This window comes from Schistocerca nitens, chromosome 4 (assembly GCF_023898315.1).
Source record: "Schistocerca nitens isolate TAMUIC-IGC-003100 chromosome 4, iqSchNite1.1, whole genome shotgun sequence".
NCBI lineage: Eukaryota > Metazoa > Arthropoda > Insecta > Orthoptera > Acrididae > Schistocerca > Schistocerca nitens.
In genome coordinates, this window is record NC_064617.1 from 755,248,616 (window position 1) to 755,269,216 (window position 20,601).

General features: G+C 41.5%; 1 protein-coding gene across 6 annotated transcripts in view; it reads left to right on the forward strand.

The window, feature by feature from the left end:
- LOC126253044 (uncharacterized protein C2orf42 homolog) overlaps positions 1-20,601 on the forward strand; it is a 258,388-nt gene that overhangs the window by 192,129 nt on the left and 45,658 nt on the right. For all 6 annotated transcript variants that reach the window (XM_049954119.1, XM_049954115.1, XM_049954114.1 and 3 more), the window contains one exon: positions 5,168-5,341. In XM_049954119.1, coding sequence (XP_049810076.1) covers positions 5,168-5,341 — 174 coding nt within the window. The remainder of the gene's footprint in view (positions 1-5,167; positions 5,342-20,601) is intronic.

A 20,601-nucleotide genomic window follows, 5' to 3' on the forward strand; every position in this document is an offset into this window, starting at 1 on the left:
AATTACGGAAGGCTAAAATATGTCATTAGTTTCAGATTTTATTTTATTTCCACCTTTCTGACAGTCAAGCATTAATCGCCTTGCAGAACTATGAAGTTATTTTTGTCTGTTTGCTAAAGAAATTTGACTTTTGTTAACCTTTTCCGCAAGGGCTGTCAATGTATTTGAAACGAAATGTTTAATTCCACAGTACTGGCTAGTTTCAACTGTTCGCTGCATTACAAGTGCATGTTTTCATTTTCTAGCATGTATGGCATTATGCCATAATAAAGAACCAAACATGATATAATACAGTACTGGTGCTCAAGAAAATTTACATCCCGAAAACCACACTGAAAAGCTTAATATCAGGTCGAGGTCTACTTCATTGGGAACCTGGACATACAAATGTGCACTTTAAGTATGCACTTTAAATGTGCACATTTTAATATGGTTCATGGAATTCCGATGCTCTTGCAGTATCCTCTGATGTCCTGTTTCTGTTATGACATAATGTATGATCTTTCAATGTTTTATACATACGTACATACGGGCTTCCTACGTCATGATAGCTACCCAAGCATGATGTCGCCTGTTATTTGTGCTCTCTGGCAACTGCTGAAACGAATCTGTTTCTAACAGGTCGCAGGAAAATATTGCGAATAGTGGTTTGAAAAGCGTTACTTTCTAAGTAAATATTCTTTTACATAAGTTGAACTATGTGCAAGAATGTACCATGAATTTATTAAATCACAGAGCGTTTGACTCTCATTTAAAAATCAATTCTTTGATGACGAGCCATTTAGAAGAATTTCGAACCCTGAAGATCAGACATTTATGTCATTATTAAAAATTTTACTGGCACATTTGTGTGATATATCTTAAAGTGTAACACGCGCAAAAAAGATCAACAGTATATGCAAAAGCTTAGCTTCTCTTGCAGCTTGAGAACAATATTATATGTGAAAGCTTTTCTTTTCTTGTAGCAACACTATGTATATTAATTTAAACTATTAACTTTCCCTGTTTGTGTGTTCATGCTACTTAACAGTGATGTTTCTGTTGGCTGACTACATCACGTGTCCTATGCTCTGAATATCCGCTGTCATCAGCTGGCGAGATCACGTGATATGAGCTCCGAACGACTTACAAAAGTGTTTGGTGGAATTCCTATGTATACTTTCGTAATACGAAAATACGCAGCGCACATGTTGCTGCACATCAAAGATATTTCCAAAACGTGTCTTTTCCCCTGAGTTTTGTTTTCTAAAGTGCCGGGAAATTGTACACCTGTGTATAAAACCATAACCATTAAAAGGACTGATAAGGGAAAATATACTGTCACCCAGGAGAAAGTGTATTTTTAACCGGGAAATCAGGGATAAATCCAGGAATTTTTTTTCCTTGTCCATGTATACACACTTGTTACAAACTAAACTATAGTAATAATAATAATAATAATAATTATTATTATTATTTTAGTCTCAGTCAGAGCAGCTGATGTATGTATTCATTGTTTTCATAATATAACGTCATACATAAGTATTACTTTTATATTATATGATAGGTTATGAGGATCAAGAAACATATTAATCATAGCATTCTTCAGATGCTTACTTTTTTATGGCTAAATTATTTAAAGTGCAGTGTTACTGAAGCTGGGAAGTTGGATATTTTTTTCTGGGGCTGTCTGTTTCACATTTTCCACCCAGAGTGGATTTTTGTCTGAAAGTGACACTGAGAGACATCTTTCCAAACTCAGTGTAAAGCTCACTTACACAAGTCAAAGCCACCCATTTTGTATACATCAGTGGAAATAAAAATTTTCAGGATGAGAACTATATCCAGAAGTATATACATTTATGTTGACTTAACTTGAACACTTTTGCATATTCTGCCCTGTCTTGACTATTGCAAATTCTGGCCATAAATGTGACCACAGAATTTCAGTAAATGTTCCACACTTGGATTCTCTGTTAACTGTAAAAGTTTGCTACAGGTTAAAAAGATCTCTCACAATGCAGCTTTCAGAATCCCTTGAGAAATTACAGGGTCAAAGTGCCTCAAATTCGAGAGAACACAACTGCTCAGTTCTTACCTCAGAAATCCTGGGTAGTTTAATACAGGAATTTCTTTAAACTTTTAAGCATCTGGAGTTATATCTCACCTGGTAAGTGGCCCACTTTTTGCTGTGCAATTCCTATAATTACTCAGATATATTGTCAAAACTGCCACAAACAAATTACTGCCTCTGAAGCTCAACTAGAAATGACTCAAGTCTTAACAACATGTCTCAAGGATGTGCTGCCTTCTGTGAAAGATAGTAAAGTTGTTGCCAAAATTTGTGCTGGGCCCAAGCAACGGCAAGTGTTTTGACACACACTAGTTTACTGTACAATATAGAGACTTGGTAAATAATTTCTCCTATATGTGACCCCTCAACATCATAAATTCCTTGTATTATTTTCCTAGAATGAGTCCTTGGCAAGCGATGTCTCAGTTCAAAACTAACCCTCAAACATTACTTGGGAAATTCATGAATCTTATGAGCAACAATTCATAATTCTGTTTGCTATGACCTGATAAAATGTCTACAAAAAAAGTAGTGACATTTTACAACATGCTGCTAGAGTACAAATAAGGTAGTTTCTAATTGCCTTTTTTAGGATTGAGATATTATAATTGCTACTGCTGTACCGCCAACTTCACTTAATTTTAGTATGGTCTATCCTGGATAGTCCTTTAATTACTTATCTCATTTTGACAGTTATCGGTGTTGTGTAAATCAAGCTGTTCCAGTTTGAGTGCCACTGGCAGGCAGCCAGGTGCCCGCAGACAGCCAGGTGCCCATGAGCACATATGGGCCATGAAGGGCAAACACTCGGATGTGCAGCTAGTTGGGCTATTGAGCTGTAGCATATGTGATTGACTGCGCTAGCCTAGTGCACATGGGGAGGGGTGGCCAAGTGCTGACCCATGCACACAATGTCTGCTATATGGCTGCATGGTGGATAGTGTACACACACCTGTGCATGCTTATGGGCAAGCTGATGGGCACCTGGAGGCACCTGTACCTGATGGTAAAGCATTGGAAGATCTTAGACTAAATTATTTGTGTTTAATATTTCCCCAAGTCCTATCAGCCGATACTGTCACTGTTATATTCACATCTTACTATTGTTTTTGAACCACCTCTTGGAAATATAAGTGAGTGAGGAGAGACAATGATAAAGTAAGGGACTTGAATTCTGGAGCAGCAGGGTTCAAATACCAGTCAGGACATACTGATTTAAGTTTACTGTACTTTCCTGCAATAACTAAGATCAGTATTGGGATGGAGCATTAAAAAAACCCATAGCTAAATTTCTTCCTCATTTGTATTCATTCCAACCTACTGTTCCATCTCTAATGAAACTGATGCCAATAAGAGAAAAAGGAAAAGTGAAAAGTGCTGGATTAGTCAGTACAGAACAGCACAGTTCAAATGCCAGTCAGGACCTCCTGATTTAAGTTTACTGTACTTTCCCGCAGTAACTAAGATCAATATTGGGATGGAGCATTAAAAAAACCCATAGCTAAATTTCTTCCTCATTCGTGTTCACTCCAAGCTACTGCCCCATCTCTAACGGTGCCAATGCAATGAGAGAAAAAGGAAAAGTGAAAAGTGCTTGATTAGTCAATACAGAAACATAAACAAATAAAATCAGCGTATTGGATCTAGAGGTGTTAGTCCCTCCCATTTAAACACACACTGTCAACTCTTTCTTCATCTGAGATCTTTCCGTAATTGTTCATACAAACCAATGGTAAGCAAGCTTATCTTGCACCAGAGTGAGTTAGTTTTATGTTGGAGCCTACTGTATTTTAATTTCATTTGTCCATCGGTGTCATTAAATGAAAAATCTCCTTCTCCTTCAACCCTTTAACAGTATACCTCAGTTTTGCTTTTTGTTCTCTTGCTCTGAAGGGAGAAATATTTGTTACTAATTAAGAGAGCTGGTTTCATGGTTATTTAAAATTTTACAAATTTCCATTCACCTCCCCTCCCCATATATATATTCTATATTGTATTCTTTTGTCTCACTGCTTTAATAACTCAGTCTCTGAGTGCATTTCTAACTTCCCCTTTTCTTAATTTAGCTGATTTAAGTGTGTTATATCTGTTTTGTTATTTAATTATATTCTGTTGTTCAAAATTAATCAATCCATATTCTTGTTTCTTTCTTTCTACTCCCTCTCTTCCTTCTCCTCCCCTTCTCCTCCTCCTCCTCCTCCATCATCACCAGCTCCTGAGTTTTGTTATATTGTTTATAGAATGACATACTTTGTTTCATTGCAATCTGTTTCATGACAGTTTCTCACAGTATTGATCACAGAATTTCTTTTTACTTATTAAAACTGGTTTCACTTTTCTTTGAAACCACCATCCGATCCCTTGTGCTATGTAACATGTGCAGTTAAATATTCCACTTAATATTTTTGCTTTCATTTCTCAATTATTCTGTTTCCATTTTTTCTGCCAGTTGATGTTTCAGTTTGCCAAATGGCAGGAAGATGTCTCTGTACCTCATTTGAAATTAGATACTGTACCTCCAATTTCATTTAGAAATTACTGATCTACTCTTAACTGAACACTGGTAGCTGGTTCTCCTTTTAATGTGTTACATCTTACTTCTGTTTATTTATTTTTAAGTTTTGAATCCAGTTCGAAGTCACTACCTTCGCCAATCATTTCATTCATTGTCTTCATTTTTTTCCCTTCTACACTGAAAATAATACTGCTGAGGTAGGTGACACAGTGGTTAACGCATTGAACTCATATTCAACAGGACAGATGGTAATCAGGATTCAAATCGCCATCTGGCCACCCAAATTTAGCTTTCCAGTGGTTTCCTTAAATTACTAGAGGCAAATGTCAGTATGGTTCCTTGAAAAAAGATACAGAAGATTTCCTTCCCCTTTTTTTCTTTTCAAAGCCTGTGTGCCATCTTAAATGACCTCATACTTGATAGAATGTCACAGTATCAGATGTGCAGGTGGACTCTTAAGCAATTTTCATTAACAAGCAGCTGCTTCTTGGTGTACAGTAAGAAAATTTTTACATTTGTTTCTTCTCAAATATTTCTGTATATGACCTTTACTGTCATTAAACAATCCTTGCTTACTGTTGTTTATCAATTTGTTTTAGAATTTCTTTGATTGCCTTCGTGAACGTATTTCATGTGGTAGTAGAAAAAAGAGGTTACCAAATTCTACCACAGCATTCATAAGAAGACATTCAGTACCAATAGGGACATTTACAAAATACACCTGGAACATTACAAATATCATTCAAGTGAAGCAAATTTTTGAAACATCTCTGGTAAGTGAAAAATTGTGCTGCTGTCAGTTGTGAAACATTCCTGTATGTATATAAGGCATGAAAGTTGGTCAGAAAGTATTGACTTATAATTTGTGCTTAACTTTTAAGAAGCAAACAAAAGAAGTGAAATTTCAGAACATGAACTGATAACTTAAATTAGTAATAATTTTTTGTTTTAATCATAATCTTTGTCTTTCTAGACTATTTTTATCTGTTTTTCTAGAACAGCACAGATTCCCTTGTGATAAAAAGTTACTACTTCTTTTCCTCACTCCTTGGTGAAAAAATGTGTGCAGAATTGCTGCATCCTTAAATTTATTACCATAATGAGCTCTTTTTAGGGACCCTAAGAGGTGGCAGACTAATGTCACTGAGCCTAGGTTGTATGTCAGAAAAGGCAAGACACTGCATAAAAAGGATCTGACGAGAAAGATCATTTAAACTGTAATGTTAAAACTTTGCTACAAAAGCAGAGAAAGTTTCACCACAGATTTAAATGAAGTGTAATCCTTGTAACAAATTAAGGCTAAACGAATCCAAAGTGAGGAATATTCAATTAATTTGTGTTGGACAGACTGTAATAAAGTTATTACAGCTTGGGATAAAAAAGTTTTATCTATTCTAATAATAAAACTGTGAAACCATCAGGCTTTTTTGTACATGATAATCTTCAAAACTACTAGACAAATTTTCATGTGGTTTTCAGAGGTAACTCCATGGCTTGGGGCAGCATATAAGCTTTATTTTATTGAAATTGGATCACAGAAAAAAGGTATCATAATTCAAAGTTGTATCTAAACTCCTCTGCTCAGCTTAGTATTTCAGATGTTTAATTGTCATGGCATAGTACAGCAAAGAACAGTTACATGGTGCTGTTAGTTTTTTTTAACTCAGTGAAAGATGTATTTCTGGGAATTTGTGTTAGTGATAGAATTGAACACCACAACTTACCTTTGCAAATACAAAGTAGCACCTAATCTACTTGGCTATGGTACACAGATTTGCTGATTATGCTTTGTGTATTAAAAACTTAATGACCTTGCTTTGCATCTTTTGATAGGCATTATTTATATTATTTGCTAGAAAAAATGTATTTATTAAGTTTGCTCTGCAATTTGGGTGCCTACTCATTTACTTTTTGATTTTGTTTCATTGATGAATAAATGACTAAAACTGGTCGAGTCTTTATTGAATATACCAGAACAGGTAAAAACCTGATAACTGTATAATCTCAAGAATCCAATGAAGATAGTGATGTGAGACTTTCTGTGGCTTGAGAACATAAGGCTTTAACTCACTCTGGAAACTCCTTCTGGAAATGAAGTGTGACATGACTCTGATCGACAGCATCATGCATTATCTCATTCTTGAGAAATCATCATCCACAGAGCCTTAAATTTACTTCTCTGCAAAATAGAATGATAGAAGCAGAAATTTTGATGTGAAGTGGTGCAGGTGAATGTATTTTTATACCCAGAAGCCCACTTATTTTTGATAATTTTCCATTTCACTGTAAATGTTTACAATTTCTGGTGAGCTTATGTTATGCCAAGACCATAACACACAAGGCCAGATGGTGCATTTTGCTGGTATTGGCCTTAGTGTCAGTTGCTTTTTGCACATCCAGCTGGCACAAGTGTGTGTCTATGTGTAAGTGTGTTTTGAGTGTGTACTATACTCTAGCTTGACAAAGGATTTATTCTGAAAGCTAAAATGTTTTCTTTGTCTTTTGTGTGTGTGAGTGGATGAGTCAATGCTACTGCTAGATGCTCTAGTAAGATACTGTCCACTCGCACACAGACATCGCAAGATACCATTCTTGTTTGCTGATTTTAAAGACAGAATTGATAATGATTTACAATTAGTTTGGAACTTTTCTCTGGTCAGTGTTTTTGTAAATGTGTCTGCCAACTGACTGGACTTGATTTAGGGTACAGGGATAGAAACATCATTTATCGTTTCACTAATATAATAAAACTTTCTGAATGTTTGTTTAGTCCTTTTGTGATGATCATTAGTTTTTTACATTCGCAGTGCTGTCTGGTTGTCCACAAAGAATTAAATTGGTTGGTCCATATAGACACTGAGCTCCTGCAAGAATGTGGAAATCCTCATTATTTCAACAATTGTGGCAGATGCTGCAACATAATCTGCTTCCATTGTAGATCTGTCAACACATTTTTGCCTAGAAAGTGTCCAGGTAATAGATCCAGCCATACACTTTAGAGACTGCTCCAGTCCATAAAGGTTTTTCTTTAATTTGCAGACTAAGGTTGCATTATCATTAATAAAACCTTCAGGATGTGAAAAATCTTCTTGCAAATAACTGTCCAGAAAGGCAGTTTCCACAAAAAGTTGCTTCCTGTTCATACCATGCACTCCAGCCAAAGCCTAAAGAAAATGAATTGATTCACACCTGATATGTTGACCATTAGTTTCACTGTGTGGCATTCTTTCAATGTTGTTTTATTTGTTGCAGATCACCGTTCATGAATTATCTTAAGACGATTCCACATATCACTTACTATAGCACACAATATACCAGTTTTCCACTGGTCAAATTCCTTACCAGACAAGATAAAAAGCATTGCTTTTGCATTAAGCTCAGTCCACAATTTCTGTGTATCCGTGCCTTCCATTCAATACTTCTATAACTGAAAATTAGCTGCATCAAATTTCTGGAGACTGAAAAACTTTCATCCATATTTTACCTTTCCACTTCCAAGTGAAAACTTTTGATGTAATAATTGAGCTCTCTTCAAACACTAGGCTGAAGAATGTGGAAAAAATAAAATATTACCCCAGTTAGTAAACACATTTTACTGGGCACATAACCTGTTGGATAGGCTATAATCAAGTTATTAAACATAACTTTGAAATGAGGGCAACCACAGCCAAAACTCTACATGTTGAATAAAAAGTCTTCCGCTCAGGATGTTAAAGCCTCTTATTGAAAGGTCACAACTGGTTTTTGTAGCCTTAAAATGCATTGCCAGGTGATCCGTACATCATAGGAGTAACATATGTACTTAATACCTTCCGGGGTTCCAGTCCAGTCAACTGGTTAAATTCCCATGAACTTTTGACGGAGCTCTCCTTGGCCATTGTCAATTGGTGAATGACTGCCGTGTCGCCTCACTGTTCCTTCAGCCTGTGACAAACATTGCTCATTTTGTATAGCCTTGCTGTTAAATTATCAGAACTGGGGTAAGCCTGTTTTGTGTCAGGAGTCACAAGCAGTAACAAAAGATCCATAGTTTGCTACAAGTCCACCTAAAACTTGGTAAATCTTGTCTGTATCTGGCTGCTGTCTCTGACATCATTGGTCTCTCTTCCTTGCTAGATGTTATAATGTTTTCATGCTGCGTCTGTCATGCCTGCTTCAACTTCACGATATCCGGATCCCAGCCTGTGCTGAGCTGCAAACCACTATCCTTATTAATGATGTTTTCAGAACTTTTATTTCTACTGCTTCTTTTTTTGATGCTGTCCCAAAATCTCTTTGTCTTCATAATGACATATGTTTCGCTGCATAGAATTAGCTGTTGATTTACTCATTGGAATAACCAATTTTTAAAAATAAGTGATCATAATCACATAAGGCTGCTAGGAATAATATACTTTCATTATCTTTTAAATTATTGTAGTGTATATGAAACACTGTAGTGTATATGGAACACTGAAAGAACCAGAGGTTGTACAGAGTTTCAGGGAGAGCATAAGGGAACAATAGACAGGAATGGGGGAAAGAACTACAGTAGAAGAAGAATGGGTAGCTCTGAGGGATGAAGTATTGAAGGCAGCAGAGGATCAAGTAGGTAAAAAGACGAGGGCTAGTAGAACTCCTTGGGTAACAGAAGAAATATTGAACTTAATTGACGAAAGGAGAAAATATAAAAATGCAGTAAATGAAGCAGATGAAAAGGAATACAGACGTCTCAAAAATGAGATTGACAGGAAGTGCAAAATGGCTAAGCAGGGATGAGTCGAGGACAAATGTAAGGATGTAGAGGCTTATCTCACCAGGGGTAAGATAGATACTGCGTACAGGAAAATTAAAGAGACCTTTGGAGAAAAGAGAACCACTTGTATGAATATCAAGAGCTCAGATGGAAACCCAGTTCTAAGCAAAGAAGGGAAAGCAGAAAGGTGGAAGGAGTATATAGAGGGTCTATACAAGGGCGATGTACTTGAGGACAATGTTATGGAAATGGAAAAGGATGAAGATGAAGATGAAATGGGAGATACGATACTGCGTGAAGAGTTTGACAGAGCATTGGAAGACCTGAGTCGTAACAAGGCCCTGGGAGTAGACAACATTCCATTAGAACTACTGATGGCCTTGGGAGAGCCAGTCCTAACAAAACTCTACCATCTGGTGAGCAAGATGTATGAGACAGGCGAAATACCCTCAGACTTCAAGAAGAATATAATAATTCCAATCCCAAAGAAAGCAGGTGTTGACAGATGTGAAAATTATTGAACTATCAGTTTAGTAAGTCACAGCTGCAAAATACTAACACGAATTCTTTACAGACGAATGGAAAAACTAGTAGAAGCCGACCTCAGGGAAGATCACTTTGGATTCCGTAGAAATATTGGAACACGTGAGGGAATACTGACCTTATGACTTATCTTAGAAGAAAGATTAAGGAAAGGCAAACCTACGTTTCTAGCATTTGTAGACTTAGAGAAAGCTTTTGACAATGTTGACTGGAATACTCTCTTTCAAATTCTAAAGATGGCAGGGGTAAAATACAGGGAGCGAAAGGCTATTTACAATTCGTACAGAAACCAGATGGCAGTTATAAGAGTCGAAAGGGAAGCAGTGGTTGGGAAGGGAGTGAGACAAGGTTGTAGCCTCTCCCCGATGTTATTCAATCTGTATATTGAGTAAGCAGTAAAGGAAACAAAAGAAAAATTCAGAGTAGGTATTACAATCCATGGAGAAGAAAGAAAAACTTTGAGGTTCGCCAATGACATTGTAATTCTGTCAGAGACAGCAAAGGACTTGGAAGAGCAGTTGAACGGAATGGACAGTGTCTTGGATGGAGGATATAAGATGAACATCAACATAAGCAAAACGTGGATAACGGAATGTAGTCGAATTAAGTCGGATGATGCTGAGGGTATTAGATTAGGAAATGAGGCACTTAAAGTAGTAAAGGGGTTTTGCTATTTGGAGAGCAAGATAACTGATGATAGTCGAAGACTGGCAATGGCAAGGAAAGCATTTCTCAAGAAGAGAAATTTGTTAACATCAAGTATTGATTTAAGTGTCAGGAAGTCGTTTCTGAAAGTATTTGTATGGAGTGTAGCCATGTATGGAAGTGAAACTTGGACGATAAATAGTTTGGACAAGAAGAGAATAGAAACTTTCGAAATATGGTGCTACAGAAGAATGCTGAAGATTAGATGGGTAGATCACATAACTAATGATGAAGTATTGAATAGGATTGGGGAGAGAGGAGTATGTGGCACAACTTGACAAAAAGAAGGGACCGGTTAGTAGGACATGTTCTGAGGCATCAAGGGATCACAAATTTAGCATTGGAGGGCAGCGTGGAGGGTAAAAATCGTAGAGGGAGACCAAGAGACGAATATACTAAGCAGATTCAGAAGGATGTGGGTTGCAGTAAGTACTGGGAGATGAAGAAGCTTGCACAGGATAGGGTAGCATGGAGAGCTGCATCAAACCAGTCTCAGGACTGAAGACCACAACAACAACAACATGGAACACAGTTCTAGCCAAGTCCCACTGTTCAGTTTTAAGCAATAGAAATAAGCCGCATGGAGTGGCCGCGTGGTTAAGAGGCATCATGTCACAGATTGCGCGGCCCCTCCCACCTGAGTTTTGAGTCCTCCCTTGGGCAGGGTGTGTGTGTTGTTCTTAGCATAGGTTAATTTAAGTTAGTTTAAGTAGTGTGTAAGTCTAAGGACCTATGACCTTGGCAATTAGGTCCCTTAGGAATTCACACACACACTAGAAATAAGTAACTTGCTGTAAATCAGTGGCCCAACTTAAAATGATTGGCCCCGAAAAGCAACCTATAAAATAAAGGTATATCCCAGTAACCATGAAAATAGAAAAAACTGAAAAACCATATATGCCATAAGAACAGAGTATTAACAGAACCTCACTTCTCTTAGATCAGTCTGCTACATTTCTGGAGAACAGTATCAGTCATTATAGAAAGCCTATAGCTTCTGACCTGGTAATCCATAACTCTTCAAACCATCCAGTACAAGATGGCAGCCTACGAGGGTGAGTTCAGGGTGATTCAGTTCATAGCTCATTCCAGCAGATATGGGGCTGACTTTGTTACTAACATTAATGGAACTGTTTTAAAGACCAAGAATGGGAACGATAATCCTTGTGTGGCCTGGGAATTGCTTAATGGCGCCAATACCTTTGCCGCCATGTACAATGAGTTCTGTAATAATAAGGTTTATCATAAAATACCTTATTTTGGTAACATTTTCAGTAGGACTGGCAAACATTTGAGTTCTAAAAACATAATTCCAGCCTGATTTATTTCTAGAAATAATGGCCAGAGGGTCAGAAAATAATGGCCAGGGGTTCAGACACAGGGAAAAGTCAAAATTTGAAAGCTATAAATCTTTGGAGTGTATTGCATTACTTGTGACGGGTGTAGTTCAAAGATCAGTCAAACTGGTAGAAATTTTGTGATATGCTTCAAGAAGCATATTAACAATCAAGGCTGCAAATCAGTCTTAAGTGCCCACCTACAGGAAACAGGGTGTTCAATTCTACAGGAAACTGGATGTTCAATTATGGATCTTCCCTCTAATCTTCAGATACTGCATTAGGGAAACAAGGGCAATGCACCTAATAGTTTTGAAGAATTGGAAATTTATTCCACATTGAAAAAGTTTCCTGTTGAAACACTTACCGCAAAAATGGGTTTACAAACGGAAATCATTTAGATAATTTTTTTGTATAGATAAGTAGTTTACTGGTTCCTAGAAGCATACTCTTTTTTCAGTGCCTTTGGATGTTTGTATATTCATCCCCTTGCTTATGAAAGTGAATTTAAAAATGTTGGTAAGTCGCATAAGTAATATAGGTGCAGTTGGTATTGAACCATTTTGTAGTAACACGGTTCACGTTCTGCGTCACACTTCACATAGCGTAGACTGGGAACTGTCTCCTAGGCATGCCCGATGTGAACTCACTGGACACGGCCTGTGCTGCCTGAGTTGTTGTTGTTGTTGTTCCGCCGGCAGAGGTCACGGCCGAATTCTCGTGTGCCCTCTGGTGGACGGGACTCTACTTGCGGCAACTACCGTCCGTGACACGCCGTGCCGATGTGCGCCTCCCATGATCTTTGTGGTGGCTACTGCACTCCTCCTCCTTCGAGGGGTGAAGCCACTGTGATCCACTGCGCCGGAAGGTGGAGCGTCGTGCAGGAGCGATGACCTCCATGTCCATCGGAAGGCTGGAGTCGAGGGGGATGTGCCAACCCTCGAGCCGGAACCTTTGAATACGGCTGGAAGTGACCCACACGAAGAGGCCCACGTGTCTCACCACCGGACCCTGGGACAGAACGGGAGACAAGCTGTCGAACTCCAGATCCTGGTCCACATCGGGAGGGGCAAGACCCAGCGGCGGGGACGATGGGGAAGGGACGACCACAGGTGAACCAGCCTCCTGAGAAACCGGGCCTGCGAGGGGGGCCGGGTCTCGCTGGGGCATCTCTAACGATGGCTATGCCGGTGCTGGAGCTACTGGAGGCTGCCAAGGCTGAGAACCATCGCAGTGCGGCGGAGTCACAGGGGGGAGGGGTGGTAGCATCCCCTGAGAAACCAACACGGGGGCTGGCAAGGGGGAAGCGGTGCCCGAGGGGTCAGAGGGTGGGTGCCCAAACATGGACGTAGCTGATTTTGGTGACGACGTACCTCCCGGTCCCCCGCTTGCAAGGTATAGAGCCGGCGGCCATTGCAGCTCAGGACCACTGCCGGTATCCAATGTGGATTGCGACCAAACCCAGGTGCCCAGACCGACATACCCGGTGGAAAGCCAGGTACTCCGTTTTGCAAAGACTGGCGAGGACCAGGCCGGAGTAGGTGCATCAGAGTCCTAGGTTGGCGCCTGTGGAGGAGCTCTGCGGTGCTGCGTTCTCCCATTGGTGTGGTCTGGTATGCCGTCAGGAAAAGCGTCAACGCCTCCTCCGCAGGAAATTCGTGCACATACTTTTTCATCTGCGTCTTAAATGTGCGCACTATGCGCTCGGCTTCGCCATTCGATTGTGGATGAAAGGGGGGAGAGCAAATGTGCCGAATACCGAAGCGCCTACAAAAATCCTGTAAGGTCTGCGAAATAAACTGAGGTCCATTGTCAGAGACCAGGGTGACTGGCAGACCTTCCACAGAAAAGATTTTTGCTAGTGCCTGGATCGCAACTTCTGAAGTGGTTGAGGAGCAGTGAACCACATATGGGAATTGGGAATAAGCATCAATGACAATGAGCCAAAAGCCATTGAGAAAGGGGCCTGCAAAATCGATGTAAACACATTCCCATGCCTGGGTTGCAGACGGCCATGAAGAGAACGCTGACCTGGGAGATGCCTGTTGGCTCGCACACTGGGATCAGGCAGCCACCAAGTGCTCAATTTCTCTGTCAATACCAGGCCAGTACACATGCCTGCAGGCCAAGGTTTTAGTACGGGAAATACCCCAGTGCCCCTCATGTAATAACGTGAGGACTTCCCTTCGCAAACTTGCAGGAACAACCACGCGAGGAGCTGTATCATCGGTAACCAGAAGGAGAACTCCTTCCAAGACGGAGAGGCGGTCTCGTAGAACAAAATAATTACGAAGAGGGTCCGAGGCCCGGCCTGGAGGTCGGGATGACCACCCTGCTGAATGAGGCAAACTACTTGCCGGAGAACCGGGTCAGCTGCCGTTTCCCTGGTGACTCTAGGACTAATGATTGGGAAGCCATCAACCGCTTGGCGGGACGCCACATGCAAATGAAAACACATAATCTCCTCTCGATTGAACTTAGGATCCGGGCCCACCGGAAGACGGGAAAGAGCGTCTGCGTTGGCATGCCGTCCGGCAGGGCGAAAATGAATGTCATAATGGTACTTAGAGAGGAACAAGGCCCAGCGCTGTAGTCTGTGGGCTGCCCTATCCGGAATCTGAGAGGCAGGGCCAAATAACGATATTAACGGCTTATGGTCAGTGATTAACTGAAACTTCGTGCCATATAAGAAAGGGTGAAACTTGGTAACAGTGTAGACAATGGCCAAAGCCTCTTTTTCCACCTGGGAGTAATGGGCCTGTGCGGGACTAAGAGTTTTAGACACAAACGCCAGTGGCTGCTCGGAACCATCCGCATTGCGATGAGCCAGGACCGCTCCCACCCCATACTGCGAAGCATCTGTAGAGAGGACCAATAGCTTATGGGGGTCAAAGTAGCCAAACGAGGCACTGATGTGAAGAGGCCTTTCAATGAGGTGAACGCTCGCTCACATGCAGGCGACCAATCAAAAGGAACACCCTTGTGCAGAAGGCAGTACAGGTGGCGGGCTATGATGGAAGCCCTGGGAATGAACTGGTGGTAATAGGAAATCTTGCCTAAAATAGCTTGTAACTCCTTCAGCGAAGCAGGCTGCGGAAGGTCGACGATACCTTGGACCAAACTTCCTAGCGGCTGGACGCCGTGCCGAGAGATGGTGTAGCCCACATACTCAATGGACGGTGGGAAGAAGTTTGACTTACGCAGGTGGCAACGCAAGCCCATGGACCTGAATTTGAGAAAGAGGGTGCGAAGGTTGTGCAAGTGTTCCTTCGTGCTGCCGCCTGTGACAATTATGTCGTCCAGGTAATTAATACAATGAGGGATTGTCGACGTGATGTGCTCAAGATAACGCTGGAATATCGCCGGGGCACTGGATATTCTGAAAGCCAACTGCTGGTATTGGTAAAGGCCAAACGGGGTGTTGACGACCGCCAGCCGTTTGGAGTCCTCATCAAGTGGTATCTGATGATAAGCCTCCGAAAGATCGATTTTCGAAAAATATTGGCCTCCCGCCACGGCGGAGAACAATTCATCAGCACGAGGCAAAGGATAGGTGTCCACCACCAATTGGGAATTAATGGTGGCCTTGAAATCACCACAAAGACGTAATTTTCGCGAGGGTTTCCTGACAATAACAGGGGGTGAAGCCCACTCACTAGAAGAAATGGGAAGAACAACCCCTAGGGCTGTCAGCCGGTCTAGCTCTTCTTTTACCTGCGGGCGGAGAGCCAAGGGGACCTGCCTCACGCGTAGAAAATGCGGGCGAGCCGACGCCTTCAACGGTAAGTGAGCTTCAAAGTCTGAAACACGCCCCAGGCCCTCCTCAAAGACATCCGGATAGTCCGACATAAAAATTCCAATGATTGATAGGGAACGTCTGTGGAGACCAACTGTATGGTGTCAGCGATAGAAAAACCGAAATCTTGAAAGGCATCCTAGCCAAAAAGGTTAGCGGAGCTCGCATCACTGACAACAATAAAAGTAATAGGCCGAGTGACTGATTTGTAAGCCACGTCGGTAGTGAATTGACCCAGTAGAGGAATGAACTGTTTACCATAACTTCGTAGACGCCGGTAAACTGGCGCCAACCGGGGTGACCCAAGGTCGGAGTAAGTCTGTGCATTCAACAAAGAAACTGCCGTGCCAGTATCTACTTGCAGTTGTAATCGGCGCGTCCGAACCGACACCTCGATAAAGAGTTTGTGTGCCAATGCATCGGGAGCCTGGCCCGATGAAACTTCCTGAATGTCAACGTCCATGTCCTCTGTACCTGCTTCCTTCAATTTTTTTGAGGCTGAGCGGCAAACTTTAGCAGTGTGTTCTTTTTTATTACATTTGCAACAAACGGCCCAATGCTGGAGGCACTCTGACGGATCATGATGTATATAGCACAACGCACAGGACGGTAATAGGGGCCGGCGGCCGGAACTCTGTTTACGCGGCATGTGGGAGCGGTCGTAACGGCCAGATTGTACCGCTCGCACGTCGTCCACCCCTGAGGCAGAAAACGCGGCCGCGCCGCCCTGAATCAGCGCGACGTCGCACCACGCTTCCAACTGTTGACCTTCGGCGTGAGAGACTTCATATGATTGAGCAATGGACAGGACTTCCTCAAGGGAAGGGTCTTCTAACTGCAGGGCCCATTGCCTGACCTCCCTATCAGGGGCCGAACGAACAATTACGTTGCGCACCATAATGTGAGCATACGACTCTCGCGACTGCTCCGTGACAAAATGACACTTGCGACTAAGACTGTGCAGGGTAGCGGCCCATGCCCGGTAAGACTGATGGGGCTGCTTCTTGCATTGATAGAACTCGACCCTACCTGCCACAACATGCGCGCGGCGACAATAATATGAAGACAGCAATGAACACAATGCGTCAAAAGACAAGGACAAGGGTTCCTGCAAGGGCACTAGCTGCCACAAAACTTGATACAGCGAGGGAGATATCCAAGACAAGAAAAGAGCACGACATACCTCCGATCCGGCAACATGAAACACCTGGAAATGCTGCCAAAGGTGATGTTCATATGCGTCCCAATCCTCCGCCGTCTCGTCATACGTGGGAAAGGGAGGAGGGAAGGGCGCTGGAGCAGACTGCGTGGAGAGCAATGCTGGAAGGACTTGTTTCATGGTGGCCATGAGCTCTGTCTGCTGCTCAACCAAAACCCGCACTAAATCCTCCATGCCGTGGATAAGCTGCGAAACCGGAACAACAATGCAACACATGAAAGAACGACCCTACTCGTCGCCAATTGTGTAGTAACACGGTTCACGTTTTCCGTCGCATGTCACATAGCGTAGACCGGGAACCGTCTCCTAGGCATGCCCGATGTGAACTCACTGCGCACGGCCCATGCTGCCTGAGTTGTTGTTGTTCCGCCGGCAGAGGTCGCGGCTGAATTCTCGCGTGCCCTCTGGTGGACGGGACTCTACTCGTGGCAACTACCGTCCGTGACTCACCGTGCCGATGTGCGCCTCCCGCGATCTTTCTGGTGGCTACTGCACCTTTATTGTGCTCATGACATGTTTTGACATTCAACTATATCCTACCCCACCGAAAGAGATTTCTAATATTATTAGCTCTCTTAAAAACAAACTTTCCAGTGGTTATGATGAAATCAGCACTACCATAATTAAATGTTGCTCCTCAGAACATTGTGACATACTGAGTTACTTATGTAATGAATCCCTCCACAGTGGTACTTTTCCAGATAGGCTTAAATATGCTATTGTCATACCATTACACAAAAAAGGAGACAAATAATCACTGGAGAACTTCCGTCCCATTTCATTATTGGTAATATTTTCAAAAGCGTTTGAAAGGGTTATGTACAATAGACTTTATAAACATTAGTACAGAAAAATATTCTCATTCGCAATCAGTTTGGATTTCGGAAAGGATCATCAGCTGATCGAGCTATATTCACTTTTACAGATGATATATTAGAATCAATAAATCAAAAGTTATTACCATTTGGACTATTCTGTGATCTGGCTAAAGCTTTTGATTGTGTTAAGCATGACATCATTATACAAAAGTTAAAATATTATGCGATAACAGGAGTAGCAGGCTCATGGTGAATAGAAAACTGTGTGTGTCTGTATCAGGCTTACCACATAACAATAGTCATTCAAAATATGAAACCATCAGACAAGGGGTGCCCCAGGGCTCTATTTTAGATCCCTTGTTGTTCCTACTATATGTTAATGACCTTCCATATGCAGTGTCACAAAATGCAAATTTTGTCTTATTTGCAGATGATACAAGTATTGGTATAAAAAACAGTACCCGTGATCGCACTGAGCAATCAGCTAATGAACTATTTGTAAGTATCGGTGGGTGGTACACAGCAAATGGAGTGTCACTGAATTTTGACAATACCCAGTACATACAGTTTAGTACCTAACAAAGAATACCTAACCTTGTAAGTATAATGTATTCAAGCAATGAAATTAAAGCTGTAGACAGTTTAAATTTTTAGGGCTACAAATCGACCCCAACCTGAATTGGAACACTCACACTCTGGACTTAATGAAACACCTTAGTTCAGCTACATTTGCAGTACGCATGATAACAGAAATAGGTGATTTAAAAATGAAGAAGTTAGTTTATTCGGCGTACTTCCTTTCACTAATGTGTTATGGAATCTTCTTTTGGGGAAGCTCATCTCACAAAGAGAACATTTTCAAAATTCAGAAACGAGTCATTAGCATTATATCTCGTGTCAGTCCTAGATCATTATGCAGAGACCTCTTTAAGAAACTTGGTATTCTAACTACTACTTCTCAGTACATATACTCATTGATGTCCTTTGTCATTTCCAACATGTCTCTTTTTACACAAAATAGTGCAAAACATGATTATAATACTATAACCGAAAACAATCTGTATAAGTACTATAAAAGCTTAACATTAGTACAAAAAGGAGTCAAATACATGGCTACTCATATATTCAATAACTTACCAGAGCATATCAAACATCTTGTAAGTGATAAAGATCGATTTCAGAGCCAATTAAAGAACTTCCTGTTGGCCAACTCCTTCTACTCCATCAATGAATATCTTCACAAGGATTATAGCTCATACTTCTGTTTGCATTAGAATTGTACAATATCCATGTAGCTGAGAAAGAAGGGAAAAAAAGAAAAAAGAAACCTTTGACTCTTTCCACATCCCAGAGACTCCTCTCCTAGGGATCCATGGAAAACTATAAATGTAATTTAATAGCCCATCATCAGATGACCTGGTAACAACTGATAAAGAGAAGTGCAAGTAATGATATCATATACAGCTGTACCAAAAAAAATGAGGCTATATAGACCTCCAATAAAATTAATTGTACACGACTTTAAAGAACATAAGTAAATACCATCTAAGATCATTATACGAGGGCAGGTCAATAAGTAATGCAACACATTTTTTTTCTGAAACAGGGGTTGTTTTATTCAGCATTGAAATACACCAGGTTATTCCCCAATCTTTTAGCTACACAACACTATTTTTCAACGTAACCTCCATTCAATGCTACGGCCTTACGCCACCTTGAAATGAGGGCCTGTATGCCTGCACGGTACCATTCCACTGGTCGATGTCGGAGCCAACGTCGTACTGCATCAATAACTTCTTCATCATCCGCATAGTGCGTCCCACGGATTGCGTCCTTCATTGGGCCAAACATATGGAAATCCGACGGTGCGAGATCGGGGCTGTAGGGTGCATGAGGAAGAACAGTCCACTGAAGTTTTGTGAGCTCCTCTCGGGTGCGAAGACTTGTGTGAGGTCTTGCGTTGTCATGAAGAAGGAGAAGTTCGTTCAGATTTTTGTGCCTACGAACACGCTGAAGTCGTTTCTTCAATTTCTGAAGAGTAGCACAATACACTTCAGAGTTGATCGTTTGACCATGGGGAAGGACATCGAACAGAATAACCCCTTCAGCTTCCCAGAAGACTGTAACCATGACTTTACTGGCTGAGGGTATGGCTTTAAACTTTTTCTTGGTAGGGGAGTGGGTGTGGCGCCACTCCATTGATTGCCGTTTTGTTTCAGGTTCGAAGTGATGAACCCATGTTTCATCGCCTGTAACAATCTTTGACAAGAAATTGTCACCCTCAGCCACATGACGAGCAAGGAATTCCGCACAGATGGTTCTCCTTTGCTCTTTATGGTGTTCGGTTAGACAACGAGGGACCCAGCGGGAACAAACCTTTGAATATCCCAACTGGTGAACAATTGTGACAGCACTACCAACAGAGATGTCAAGTTGAGCACTGAGTTGTTTGATGGTGATCCGTCGATCATCTCGAACGAGTGTGTTCGCACGCTCCGCCATTGCAGGAGTCACAGCTGTGCACGGCGGCCCGCACGAGGGAGATCAGACAGTCTTGCTTGACCTTGCGGCGATGATGACACACGCTTTGCCCAACGACTCACCGTGCTTTTGTCAACTGCCAGATCACCGTAGACATTCTGCAAGCGCCTATGAATATCTGAGATGCCCTGGTTTTCCGCCAAAAGAAACTCGATCACTGCCCGTTGTTTGCAACGCACATCCGTTACAGACGCCATTTTAACAGCTCCGTACAGCGCTGCCACCTGTCGGAAGTCAATGAAACTATACGAGACGAAGCGGGAATGTTTGAAAATATTCCACAAGAAATTTCCGGTTTTTTCAACCAAAATTGGCCGAGAAAAAAAATGTGTTGCATTA